At 39.9% G+C, this 15,102-nt stretch overlaps 1 protein-coding gene across 1 annotated transcript in view; it reads left to right on the forward strand.

Annotated features, from left to right (window-relative positions):
* The first annotated feature begins 6,990 nt into the window (after window positions 1-6,990).
* The window catches only part of LOC141004605 (receptor-type tyrosine-protein phosphatase F-like), a 448,688-nt gene continuing 440,576 nt past the window's right edge, over window positions 6,991-15,102 (forward strand). The window contains exon 1 of the mRNA XM_073476198.1: window positions 6,991-7,088. Within this exon, the coding sequence (XP_073332299.1) occupies window positions 6,995-7,088 (94 nt within the window). The 5' untranslated portion in view covers window positions 6,991-6,994. The remainder of the gene's footprint in view (window positions 7,089-15,102) is intronic.

Consider the following 15,102-nt stretch of genomic DNA (forward strand, 5'->3'; position numbering starts at 1 on the left):
GGTACTCCTAGGTGTACAAAAAAAGTCCTGCAAGTAGAGCTTGTACACATTACTAGAAAAAATAATGAGAATGTGAAACTATGTAAATTACTATGGTAAATATGAAATGACTGTAAACGGCACAATTCTGATGTAACAGAGGCTATTTCTGGTTGTCTTCAGGAATATTTGTCACTGCATAAAATGCAACTCAAGTTGTGGTGTTGAAAATAATTGTGTTGAAAATTGTGTTGAAAATTGAAAATAATTTCAAGGTCCTTGAAAAGCTGTATTTACTGTCAGATAAGTAATTGTGCTATTCTTTCTACAGGACATTCACTGCCAAAACAGTAGGGATTGAGACAGCACCGACAACAACAGCATAACCAGTCAAGCAACCTCTGGACGTCCTTCCTGTATATAGTTGTTTATGCTAATTGTACTGTTTATTGTCTAAACAATAAAGGTATACTACTTTGTAGTGTTATTTATTTATATACATGCGTTCCAAGAAATGAAATAAACAAGAGTCTTGCCTAATTTATTTGTTATTTTTAGTGCATCACATAAAGTGTAAGAACTGTAATGGGCTGGTTGTTTATGCTGGAAGTGTAAAGAAAAAGCATTTCTCATTTTCAAGACATGATGTCTTGTGTGTCCAAGTTACATGCCCGGTCAATATACTGTACAAACACAAATAGTTGTAGGTGGTGTTTATCAGGAAAAAAAACACCAGTAATGTTCTACTTTAGATGCTGACCTGCTCATGTGCAAGATCTTCTACTCGACTTACTCCATGGCCTCTGCCTCCACTTCCTCAGACATGGCTGGTTGCCCTCCCGTCATCCTCCAGTCAACTATGCTCTCATTGTGGAAGCTCTAACATGCAAAACATCATATCATCATGAGTTCAATACAATATTCACGTTCATCTGTGAATCACTGAGGGAAACAAAAAAATAAAACATGTAGTAGGCCCACCACTAATCTTAGTGTTTAGCTTTGCCATTTCTAATGTTACCATAGCCAGCTGCTGCTAGCTAACCAACAATGAGTTACAACATCAAAACACTTCCAAAACAATGTCTGAATGCTAAAAAAAAAAGCTAGCATGACAGCTTTCAGTGCTAGCAATGGCTATGTTGGTTGTTTACGTTTAATAAGATAATATTAGGTGTTTACTTACAGGTAAATGAGACATGAGGTAGCTACTTGTTACTCTTCTTCCCACCGCTCATGAGGATTTGGCAGTTGGCAATTGTCAGACAGTGCACATTCGAAGTTTGGGAGGAGTGGCTTTGGAGAGAGGCCTGAGTGCAGGGAGCGGAGTTTACTGGCTGGATACTTTCAAATCTAGCCTGGGCTTGACGGTTTTTCCAACTTACCGACCCCAGCTTTAAATCAGGTCTTAGAGGTCAGATTTCTGTCAGATTTCTGCAATTGCAGCCAAACAGTCATGTGGTTCACCATCTGCTTCTGTAGGCAATAAAGTTGCAGGATTTAATACAGTACATCAAGTTATGGTAATGTTAGGAAGTGTGAGCAATACATTATGGTAATGCATCATTGTAGCTGGAGTCAGGTGACTCGTTCTCTGCTCCAGAAGGATCGATGACACTGCATGTGGAACCAATAAGATTTAGTTTCTGATATTCCACCAACCCTGTTGATGCTAACACCACTACTGATGCTGCATCCACAGTGCAGCAGTCCTGCTACTTCAGTGTCCAACTTTGATGAGAAACAAACTACAGGTCTAAGTTTTCCCCCATGTTTCTGCAACAACACTGATAACATAAACCCGTCCTTTTCACACACAATCTGTGTAAAAGGTTGCTGTGGGTCTGGCAAGCCCAAAGTCGTAGTCCATGGTCATGTGTCATGTCCTGCAGAGGCTATGCTATTTGAGCAAAATCAGGAATCCACTTCCTACAGCAGCCTGTCATGCCCAGCAAAGCCATCATCTTTTTCTTGGTGATTGGTTTAGGAATTTTCAAGATGGCTTTGATTCTATCATCTGATAGCTTTTTCCCTTCATGAGAAATTATGTGGCGTAGGAAGGTTACTTCCTGTCTTACCCACTGTAATTTTGAGAGGCTGGCTTTGTGGCCTTGTGCTGCTAAATATTGTTGCAGTGCCACTGTGTCAGCCTGGCCGGCCTGTTCACTTTCTAAACACAGAGTGATCCGGATGTGCTGGTATACTGAAAAATGCATTTGCTAGATCTTACAACAAAGAAGCACTTGCTTTCATTAGGTACCTGTGACATAATTGTGTGAGGATCTGGAACCACTGGCGTCATTCACTGCTTTTAAATCTTGGACAAATCGCCAAGTTGTAGGCTGATTTTCCTGTGAAGCCTTTTTAACTGGGAAGATAGGAGTATTACATGGTGAGTCTGGACATGGCACAATAACCACTTGCTTCACAAGTGATTCAAATACCGGAGTTATTCCTTCAATAGCTTCTGGACTCAATGGATATTGAGCTTTACAAGGTCTATAATCAGACTTAGGTGTGACAACCAATGGTGCTGCTGTTTTCACCAAGCCTACATCATATTTGTGTTTTGCCCACAATTCATTAGGAACATCAGCCAATTGTGGATCATCAGGTGTCATTTGTGTTGCAATCACAAATGGCCATTGATCATACTATGATACCAAATTCAGACATCAAACCACAAAGCCAAGGTGCCCTTGAGCAAGGCACTGACCCCTAACACTGCTTGTTGGGCGCCGTGCATGTGGCAGCCCCTTCACTCATCTCCTCTATACACTGTGTGTGTAATGTGAGTGATAAAGAGAATTTCCCCATTGTGGGACTAGAAGGGATATTAAAAAAAGTTTACACAAAACTCTCAAATCTCTTTTCCTGCAACCAACATTCTAATCATAGGCAATTGCAATTGGAGAATTATACATTGAGTCATTTCTAAATTATGCTTTTCTGTTGTTCTTTGAGAATCATACATGTATATGTGTCTCATCCTTGTGTGTGTGTGTGTCTCTGTGTTTCTGCTCACCCTTTTCAACGCCCAGTTCTGTCTCTCCTTCCAGTCAGCACTTGTGCCAGCACTTCAGTCAGACGTCCTGTATTGAGTGTAATACAGTGTTTCTAAACAAGTTTCTTTTTTTTGTACATAGGGGCTGCCAGCAGTTGGGTCAACTGGTGGTGTCAAACCACTTTGAATTCTGAAGATTTTTGACAGTCTCAGACGATAATCTGTAACACTCTCTGCAGGTTTTTGTACACAGTCTTACTATGCCCCAGTCCATTCGTTTTGCATAGCAATCACGCAGTCTTTGGATCAAGTCTGTTACTGCCACTCTATATTCTGAGCCCTCAGCCAGATCATATGGCATATCTTCTTCAATCCAGTCTCCCTGGACAGCACCCCATTTCAATTGAATCTTTGTGACCATAAATCTCTTGATTTCTGCTGTAGCAGGACAATGTTGCTGGACCAGTTCCAACAGCTGAGCTCCAAACTCAACACCCTCTGTTTCTGAGGGGTTACTCTTTCCTTCCATGACATCTCTCAAGTCAGCTGCTGTCCATGGTCGATACACATGCATAGTCCCTGCAGCTCTGGGATTTTGCTACTTCGACCATAGCAGGACAGATGTTTCCATATTGTCTCTCTTCGGTCCCCCGTGGAGACAAGTTGCTTGTTTCAGGCTGAATGGGTGCTGGACATTGACTGCCAGTGGGGCTTCTTTTAATTTTTATTTCAGCAGGTACTAATTGTGTTTTCAATTGCACATGTCCAGTCTCCATACTCATCACACATAATCTTCACACAGCATTCATATTCAATTTGAAACCCCTTAAGTTTACTTTGATTCTCTTCCATATTGAGCAATTTTGAATGACAGAATTATCAAAAGTCCAGAAATTTCAACAATTCCCCACACAATTTGTTTTCTTTTCATCAGTCCAGCTGATATAGAAGTACTTCAACCAGTCCAACTGGTTTTCTTCAGCTAGTCCAACTACTTTACTTTAACCCGATTAATGTGTCCAACATCATTAATAAGCTCGTCAGCCCCTCAGCGGGTTATCCTCTAGGCCTTATCCTATTAAATATTGTGTCCTCACTTTTTAAATTCTTTATCCCTCAGGATGCCGTGTTGAGTAATTTGTGATACACATCTGAATCAGGCGCCGCTTCTCATCCCCACCGGTCGATTAACGATCCTCTCTTGGGGAGCAGTTTTTGGGTCCGGGACCCAGTCAGCACGTATATCTCAGGAACTCCTCGAGTCAGACATCCCGGATGAGCCCCCAAAATTGCTGTGGCAACTGAAAATCAGTCGCTTATCTAGTGCACACTAGAGTTGGTCAAACACCAAGTTCGACACAAGATTTCTTTTCTAGAAGTTCTTTATTGCTTGCAAGCAAGAGCCACACACCAGCAGCGCATAGATGTTGACTGAGGAAAGGCAGTCTTTCCACTTCTTTTATAATAATAAAAAAACAATACATTCAATTGTAACAGTCACAAGATTACAGATGATCTTTCTCAAAACACTATTCCAATCATCTCCACGTCCATCTCATGATACACATAAACTTATTATATACTTCAATCATGTTGTGTGTCATACGTCAACCTAAGGTCAAAACACTTATACATAGAAAAGGCTTCACAGACCCCCTTCAGGATGAACTCCTTACCTGAGTTCCTTTATGTTGTATTTTCACGGCACATTATACCATATACAATACATGAATACATCCATTCATACTTTGCAACCACATAACTATCACAAGACAGAACTCATGTTGGAAGCACACAAACAATAAGATTTCACTTTACATAAATAATAATGTATCTATATTGTAAGTAAATGTATCTATATTGTAAGTTTCATAAGTAAGAAGAATATATCAAAATAAGAAGGGACATTTGAGAATTTCTCTCACAGGACCATATGTAAGCCGGTACAGAGGAGTGTTTCTATTAACATGCCAGAAATGCAGGCCTAAATAGGTATGCAAAGATGATATTTCTGTGTCTGTATAGATTATATGATGTGATGATCTGCACAGAATTGTTTTTATATGTAAAAAATGCATATGTTGGTTGCTTGAATTCAGTTAACTGTGGTACGTCTGAGAGGGGCCTCTAGTATATAGAGCAGTAGAGAGCACCATGAGAGTGCTGCTTGGACCTGGAAGGGCAGCAGGTGGCGGAGCACTACAGTCAGGGGCTTGGTGTTGGTTGTTTTTCTTGTGTTCGTCCCAGATAAGTTTCCTTATGATTATTTAAGTAGTATTTAAAGAGTATTTATTCAATTTTTTTCATTGTCACTTCCACATTTATCCATTAATGGCTGTAGAAACACCCTTACACATCTGTTTGTATATCAATACTTGTGCCCACTCCATCATTCATTAGACCTGAACACTGAACAGAAAATAAGTAGCTCAATGCAGTTTAACCATATGTGATTCATCAGCAATTCAACAGTAGCAGAACAGCTTTCATTATGCTGGTCAGTTACACTATATTATAATCCTATAAATAGCCACAACCACTGTGCCATCTCAATAGTCATTATTAGACATCAGAAGGATGATCAATGATTAATCTATATAGCTGAAACAGAAATGTCTGAAACAGCTGAAACTACATAACTAAGTTATGTCTATCACCTGATACACAATTCACTTCATCAGTTCACCCGCAGCTATCTGTTAAGGTTTGTATGGAGTCTAGACCCAAATGCTCGACTCAAACAACAGGTTTAAACAGAAAATAAGTCTTTAATGTTCAAATGTGCAAGACAAGTGCAAGGGGGGAGGGGTGGTGCATAGTCCCAGGATCCAACTGTGGCTCAAGAAGTCTCCAGTGAGGGTGGGAGTGAGAGTGTCTTGATGTAGCGTCTGCCACGGGGTAATGGCGGCGCTGCGGCACGGCGCAGTGAGGTCCGTCTCTCGAGCGTACTCACACTGAGGGGAAACACAGGAGAGCAGGCAACAGGCAGGCAGGGCAGAAGCAAACGGGTGAACACGAGCTAAGCATGGCAATCTGAGGTGAAGTGGAAAAACACAGTGGTATTAGCCACACAAGCTAACAACAGGATACAAAGGCAAAAACACAGAGGAGCCAGGATGCAAACAACCACATGGACTGATGAAACGATCTGGCCACGAGCAGGAGGAAATCCAGAGGCTTTACAGAAGGGTTGATTACTGGAGTGGATACACCTGGTGCTGTCTGTGGAGGGAGACCACGCCCACATGCACACACAGAACAGACAGGGGGAGAGACACAGGAGGAATAATACAGACAGGGAATGACAACACACACATAAAAGGGAGAAGGGAGGGCTGCCATGATGAGGATCATGACACTATCTCTAGAAAAACTTGTATGAATGGTCTGAACTATGCATGAGGTACACACATTCTCACCACACATTCTTCCTTTATAAATACCAATGAATGTGTGGAAAAAGGTAAGGACTCTTTGATTCCATGTCACCTTCCACCACTGTGGATTAAATATGTACGCAATACAATTCAACAGCGCTATACTTGTAGCTGCTTAAATGATCATACAGTCAAATGAAAACCTCTCTGAAAGAGTTTCAACAAATAACAAAACATTATATATTATAACATTATTTATTGCAGGGCTGTTGTGTTAGACTGCATTATTATCAAAGAAACTGCCAACTGTTGATGTTTTCACACCATAGATGAGATGAGTGTTATGTTTGTTGAAAAACAACAGTCTGTAATAACGTTTAGTTTTTCTAAAAACAAAAGATATCCATGTTTCGAGGAATTAAAATGCCATAGCTAATCTGTTAACCCCAACAGATGACACTACACTGAAACACAGATATTACGTCACATAACCACAAACCCTGAGCTACACACAACCTCTATCATTAACATCAGTTCTCTTGTCTCTTTGCAGATGTCACGCTATGATTTTGTGTGGTTGTAGCTAAACAGCAGCAGTGTCAGCACCAGAGGAGAGTGTACCAGCAGTCAGACCATGGACCTTAGATTCACGCGGCTGTCGTCTCTCACCAGGGGACCTCTTTATCTCCTGCTGCTGGCCAGACTGGTGCTACCTTCTCACACAGAGCGTGAGTACTATATTATACAAACAGCTCAGAGCTCTGACCACATGTGAACACTTTATTTTACAGGTAAGAACCATTAGCTGCCATGGAGCTACATTTTTACACAAATATCTGTACTTTCAACTCCGAACAGGGTCGTTACCTGAGTTTTATTATATTTGAGGGGAATTTTGTGTCATTGCATGCCATCTTTCTAGCATCACAAACAAGGCTGCCAACTGTCACTGCCTACTTTTTACAAGCTCTCAAGCCATGCAATGAAAACACTTTTTTGGTTAATATTAATGTTAAATAGGGCTTCCAACAACAGCTCATCTCTCTAAAATCAATCTCTCAAATCCAGGGGTGTTTCCTGGACTTCAAGACATTCAAAGATGTGGGTATAATGAGTTGCAGCAGCTGTGTGTGTCTGTTAGCTATAGCTAATTGCTAATGGTGTTGCTTGCTACAATGCAATACAAAGTACCTAAGCTGTAACTTATGCTCTGCTCACATGTTCACGTAAATTGAAACCAATACAAACATTTACATACATTGTTTTCCTGGCTTAGCATCAAATCTTTTATGACAAGTCTCCTGACATCCATTTTGAAGTGTTAGCTACTGCTTGGAGAGACCTGTCACAGCAGCCAATAAGAATCGATTATATCTACTTTTGCAGCCCCTCTCTGATTGGTCTTGCCTCTGTTGCATTCACTAAAGATTACAATACTGCCATCTTCTTTCGTGACAAATGGCTTACTGAGAAGAGGGTTATATTATTCACCGTCTTCGTTAATCAGTTATTATAAAATAAGGAGAATTATCCAGGGCTAAAGAATATATTCTTCAGGGCTACAGCCCTGAATGCCCCAGGCAGGCAACTAGGGTTGTGTACTGAACTCGGTACTTTTAAGGGTGCAGTCTGAATTACGTCAGTACTACTGAGTGCTGAATTTCGGTACCTGAGGCCATGTCTTTACTGTAAATGTAATGTAATACTTTGATATCGATTTTGTAATAATATTGTTGGAGAACTATTGGTACAAAACATTAACATAGGGGTGTGAATCTTTGACAATTTCATGATTTGATTTTGATTTTTGGGTGTCCAATTCAGAATTGATTATTGATTATCATCGTTGTACAAGACACCTGAGCAGAAGCACAGTTTTTTGAGGTAAAAGAGACTGAGCTATTTTCTTCACCACAGAGTTTGTTTAATGTGTTGAATGCTGTGGTGTGTGTTGGTAGCCTGTTAGCAGTTGCCAGCTGGTCTTGTTTGCTACTGCTGACCACTGCTCCACTCCATTAATGATATGTTGTAACATCTCGTGACGACATAAGTAAAATTAAACACAAACATGTGGCCTACTTCACGTTCATATCTCAACAGTAATTACTCAATCATTAAATGAAAGAAACACTTGCAACGCTGCCTTGTTTGATGATGAACTTCAATGTAACTCTAGCGTGTGCACTCTGTAAATTGTTCGGATGCTGTGCTACCCTCCAAGTTAAGTTCCGCCTTTTTTGTTCCGTCAACATCATGCTACTAATTACCATTCAGAAATGTTTTGACATTTGTGAATAGATTGTGAATCGTGGGAGACAAGAATCGCAATTCTTATGGAAGGCCATAGAAGGGCATAAACCCAGCAGCAGGACCAGTATCTACTCCTTTATGCGAGGAGGAACAGGCTACTGACCAAACTATCAGAAACAGAGACCATGAAGGTGGCATGAGGGCCAGACATCCTCTAGTGTACCTTTACTCACAGCCCAGCACTGTACAGCCTGATTGGCATTCACGAGAAAACACCAGGACTGGCGGGTCCGCCATTGGCATCCCATTCTATTCGCAGATGAGAGCAAGTTCACACTGAGCACATGTGACAGGCCTGAAAGAGTCTGGAGATACTGTGGTGATAGATAGAGATAGAGACTTTATTTGTCATTGTACAAAATACAACGAAATTTCAGGTGCACTCAAGTACTGGACTCAAAATACTTAAATAAAAGTAGATAAAATAGATAATATACCCTAAATAAATAGTTATGTCATGCTGCCTGTAATATCATCCAGCATGACTGCTTTGGTGGTGGGTCAGTGATGGTCTAGGGAGGTCCATCCTTGGAGGGTCGCACAGACCTTCGTGTCATAGCCAACGATACCCTGACTGCTGTTAGGTACTGGATGAAATCCTCAGAGTGATTGTCAGACCTTAAGCTGGTGCAATGGGCCCTGGGTTCCTCTTGGTGCAGGACAATGTCCGGCCTCATGTGGGCAGAGTGTGTAGGCAGTTCCTGGATGACGAAGGCATTGATACCATTGACTGGCCTTCTCATCATCCTGCCCTAAATCCAATTGAGCACCTACAGGACGTTATGTATCGTTGATCTGACGCCGCCAAGTGACTGTCCAGGAGCTCACTCATGCCCCGATCCAGGTCTGGGAGGAGATCCCCCAGGACACTATCCGCCGACTAATCAGGGGCATGCCCAGTCGTTGTTGGAAGCGCATACATGGCATGAGGTGGCCATACAGTCTACTGAGTCACATTGTGGGTTGCCGTGATAAAATTCATTCAAGTTGGATGAGCCTGTGATTTAAACTTTTAATTTTGTTTTTTGATGTGATTTTGATTCCAGCCCTCAATGGGTTGACGATTTTGGTTTCCATTGACCGTTGTTATGTAATTTTGTTCTCAACAAATTATACAATGTACATCAGTAAAGATTTTTCAAATTGAATAATTTGTTCATCAAGATCTGATGTGATGTGTATGCCGTATATGTCGCCTAGCCCTATCTCAGAATAACATCTGTTGTCCTTCTACACATACATTTTAGCAATGACTGCTGTGAATTTATCTGCATAAGACACTGATCAATGAATGATCATTTGTGCGACATACAACATTCTTTTCATAGTTATATCATGTTACAGATGATGTAAATATTTCTGTGTAAGGGTGGTTGTTTGGTTGAAAAGACTAAGACTAAAAATGGACTGAACTGTAGTTTAAAAGCAGTAGCGGCTCCTGACAAATTTCTCAGGGGGGGCAACTGTTCTGATGATGACTAAGGTGACCCGTTCAATGGGAAAATTAATAGGCAGCAAGACAATTGCCACATCTTTTTATTTTCTGGTCAACTTACATAGCAATACCAAATGTAACAGCTACAGGGAAAAGTTACATCTGGGAGTGGTCAACAAATAAAATTATCTTGGCTCTACAAATGATGATCAATAGAGAGATATACTGTGAATCACTTTACCTTCAAATATCTTTGAACATGGGCGGATACGCTTGCTTTACTATTAATTACAAAGGGGACTCCTTATAAGTCAAAAACATTAAAAGTATTTATTTATAGTTCTTTAAAGTAGTTTTTTTAATTACAAATAGTTTATATAAATCCAAATAAAGGGGTAGTGCATTCAAATTGCTCAACATTGCACAAACAATACTCTATTTGCAGAAACAAACCGTAAATACATTAAATGTACAGATTGCCATATCAGTAACAACATTTTAAAGATTTTGTACGGTGGCCCAGAGGTGTCAGGCCAAATACAAAAGCCACAACACAAATACAAAAGTCACAACACAAATACAAATGCCACAACACAAATACAAAAGTCACAACACAAATACAAAAGCCACAACACAAATACAAAAGTCACAACACAAATACAAAAGTCACAACACAAATACAAAAGCCACAACACAAATACAAAAGTCACAACACAAATACAAAAGCCACAACACAAATACAAAAGTCACAACGGAAGTGACCCACAACGGAAGTGACCCACAACGGAAGTGACCTAAAACGGGTCCGTGCATGAAGTACAATGAATCTGCATTGTTTACGTTGTATAATGAAACATCCCATTTTGGGGGTATTTCCTGTTTCATTGTGTAAGACGTGTAACGCAGCTTGTTTCATTATCCGACTTGTACAATGAACATTGAAAAAGGAAGTCGAGTGGTGGAAACAGCCTTCAAAGTAAAAGTTGGGCGTTTTGAAGCGTGTTGGCCGCAGCTGTCAGTTTAAGGAGAGCGAAATAAAATAAATACAACCTAACAACAAATAGCCTAAATAATTTAGATAATTCATAACTGTTATACAGTGATATTTCCACCACTTTCCCACAACTGAGAGAGATAATCACCGGGATTTTCAAAGTAAACACACCGTGTTTGAGACGGAGACTGAGCCGCTGCTGCTGCAGTCGTCATGAAGTACCGGTAAGTCAAACTTGTTTTTTGTTCACCTTATCCACCAAACGTCTCCAACCAAACACTGTTTAAATCTGTTGACCTGCCAGGAACGTAGTTAGCTGTTAACTTCAGAACATAGCCAATGCTAACAATGCTATTTTGTTTGCAGGTAAAGTTGCTAGCTGTTGTAGCTAAACAGCTGTTGTAACGTTATGCTAACGTCACTCGTTTGTTATTATCAGCTGTTTTGCACGTCATTTTAATATTTGTCCATCTAAGTCTGTGTGAAATGCCTACAGTTATGCTAGAAGTGAGTTAACTGGACCCTGCCCAGTCATATAAGTAAGGCTGAGGGGTGTTTTGATATTAATTTTGATGTATTAAACTGTAGTGTGGTCTGTGTTCACAAATGTTACCAGCAGTGTTTGTGCATGCAGACAGACTGCAAAGTAAAGAAATATTCTAAATAATATAATTAATGTCATGTATCCCTATAATTAGTGAGTAAAAACTAAAGCTACAATTAATACACTGTTCATCTGTGGATGTACAGTTGACACCATCAAAATAAAGAGGAAAGATGAACCTCGGCCATATATTTTCTTTATGCAGTCTTTATGTAAGACATCTGTTTTTAAACCTAACAAAATATGTATAATGTTAAATGAGTGTAATAGCACTACACTCTCTAGTGTATGGTTTCTTTCATCAATTTGAAATAAACTTGACATCTTTGTTGTTATTGTCATTACAGCTGAAATGGAAGGTCCTGTGTTGGCCCTGTGCCTGACACTGCTCATGGCCAGGGATGATGTAGAGTAGAGAGCTTATGAGACCCTTGGAGAGGCAGATGTCTGAAAACTGCCACCATAATCCCTGTACCCAAAACCTCAGCCATCACAAGCCTGAATGATTACCCTCACGTCTGTGATTATGAAAATGCTTCAAGAGACTACTGCCCCACATTAAGACATGCATCCCTCCTGACCTCGACCAACACCAATTTGCATACAGGACCAATAGATCCACTACACAGAAAACTGACAGACAAACTACAAACACTAGGTCTGGGAGACCTTCTCTGCAGGTGGATTAAGAACTTCCTCACCAACAGAACCCAGTGCGTCAGGATCAGCCACTACACCTCCTCCAGCATCACTCAGCACACACCAGCCTCCCCCAGGGCTGCGTCCTTAGTCCAGCAGGACACCTTGCACCCCGGACACTCCCTGTTCCCCATCCTCCCCTCAGGCAATAACTATGTGCAATAACTGCTGTGGTTTTATCTGTTTTTAGTCATTTATTACTGAGTAATCTATCTATCTATCTATCTATCTATCTATCTATCTATCTATCTATCTATCTATCTATGTGGAAGGAGTGTCGCTCACCTCAGGAGGAGTGAAGGAGTTTCAACACTGATTCAGTTTTGTATTTAAACACTGTCTTTTAATTAGAAGAGATGGTTAATCTTTGTACAGTACCCACATGAAACATGTAGTAGCTCATACTGGTCCCAGAAAATGAAGTCATTATGAATCACTGTGGTATTGTATTTGTTGTTTGTATTCATCAATAAAAGGTATACACATGGTCTAATTATGTCAGTAAAAAATGCAACAATTCATGAAATAAAGTTATTAAATGTATATAATATAAAATGCTAAATGTCTTAAAGAAGTGGAGGGAGTTATAAAATACCCACTAAAGGAAATTGTGTGTTGTAGGATGTGTAGATTGAGAAAATGTCAGAAGAGTGCAGTTAACAAACACATCAGAGTCAGGTTCTGAGTTCCAACTTAACATTTAATTGATGAACACAATGTGTCACAACAATATAACTTAACACATTTATAGAAACAACAACAACAACATTTTTAGAAAGTGCCTCTAATTACTTGCAAGGCCTTGGACAGGCCAGCCACAGCCACCGTACTCTCCTAAGATATTGGTGCCCTGCACTTAGGGTAGACATCATCCCTGGCCATGAGCAGTGTCAGGCACAGGGCCAACACAGGACCTTCCATTTCAGCTGTAATGACAATAACAACAAAGATGTCAAGTTTATTTCAAATTGATGAAAGAAACCATACACTAGAGAGTGTAGTGCTATTACACTCATTTAACATTATACATATTTTGTTAGGTTTAAAAACAGATGTCTTACATAAAGACTGCATAAAGAAAATATATGGCCGAGGTTCATCTTTCCTCTTTATTTTGATGGTGTCAACTGTACATCCACAGATGAACAGTGTATTAATTGTAGCTTTAGTTTTTACTCCCTAATTATAGGGATACATGACATTAATTATATTATTTATTTAGAATATTTCTTTACTTTGCAGTCTGTCTGCATGCACAAACACTGCTGGTAACATTTGTGAACACAGACCACACTACAGTTTAATACATCAAAATTAATATCAAAACACCCCTCAGCCTTACTTATATGACTGGGCAGGGTCCAGTTAACTCACTTCTAGCATAACTGTAGGCATTTCACACAGACTTAGATGGACAAATATTAAAATGACGTGCAAAACAGCTGATAATAACAAACGAGTGACGTTAGCATAACGTTACAACAGCTGTTTAGCTACAACAGCTAGCAACTTTACCTGCAAACAAAATAGCATTGTTAGCATTGGCTATGTTCTGAAGTTAACAGCTAACTACGTTCCTGGCAGGTCAACAGATTTAAACAGTGTTTGGTTGGAGACGTTTGGTGGATAAGGTGAACAAAAAACAAGTTTGACTTACCGGTACTTCATGACGACTGCAGCAGCAGCGGCTCAGTCTCCGTCTCAAACACGGTGTGTTTACTTTGAAAATCCCGGTGATTATCTCTCTCAGTTGTGGGAAAGTGGCGGAAATATCACTGTATAACAGTTATGAATTATCTAAATTATTTAGGCTATTTGTTGTTAGGTTGTATTTATTTTATTTCGCTCTCCTTAAACTGACAGCTGCGGCCAACACGCTTCAAAACGCCCAACTTTTACTTTGAAGGCTGTTTCCACCACTCGACTTTCTTTTTCAATGTTCATTGTACAAGTCGGATAAAGAAACAAGCTGTGTTACAGGTCTTACGACAATGAAATAGGAAATACCCCCAAAATGGGATGTTTCATTATACAACGTAAACAATGCAGATTCATTATACTTCATGCACGGACCCGTTTTAGGTCACTTCCGTTGTGGGTCACTTCCGTTGTGACTTTTGTATTTGTGTTGTGACTTTTGTATTTGTGTTGTGGCTTTTGTATTTGTGTTGTGACTTTTGTATTTGTGTTGTGACTTTTGTATTTGTGTTGTGGCTTTTGTATTTGTGTTGTGGCTTTTGTATTTGTGTTGTGACTTTTGTATTTGTGTTGTGGCTTTTGTATTTGTGTTGTGACTTTTGTATTTGTGTTGTGGCTTTTGTATTTGTGTTGTGACTTTTGTATTTGTGTTGTGGCTTTTGTATTTGGCCTGACACCTCTGGGCCACCGTAATTTTGGGCAGCTTAATTATCTGTAAGTGCAAATGAAAGTGCACACATTCAACAGTGAACTATAAATACAAATATAATCTCTGGCCAATTGTATAGATTTGCAAAAATGAACATGAACAAAAATAAACAGATGAACATATTGCCTGAAAGCAGCATTTGAATGAAAAAAATAACTATTAAAAACCAACATCAACAGTTAATAGATTGTGTGTGTGTGTGTGTGTGTGTGTGTGTGTGTGTGTGTGTGTGTGTGTGTGTGTGTGTGTGTGTGGCAGAGAGAGAGACACAGACTAAGAATGAGAGTGTCACT

Source organism: Pagrus major, chromosome 11 (assembly GCF_040436345.1).
Source record: "Pagrus major chromosome 11, Pma_NU_1.0".
In the NCBI taxonomy this organism is placed as follows: Eukaryota; Metazoa; Chordata; class Actinopteri; order Spariformes; family Sparidae; genus Pagrus; species Pagrus major.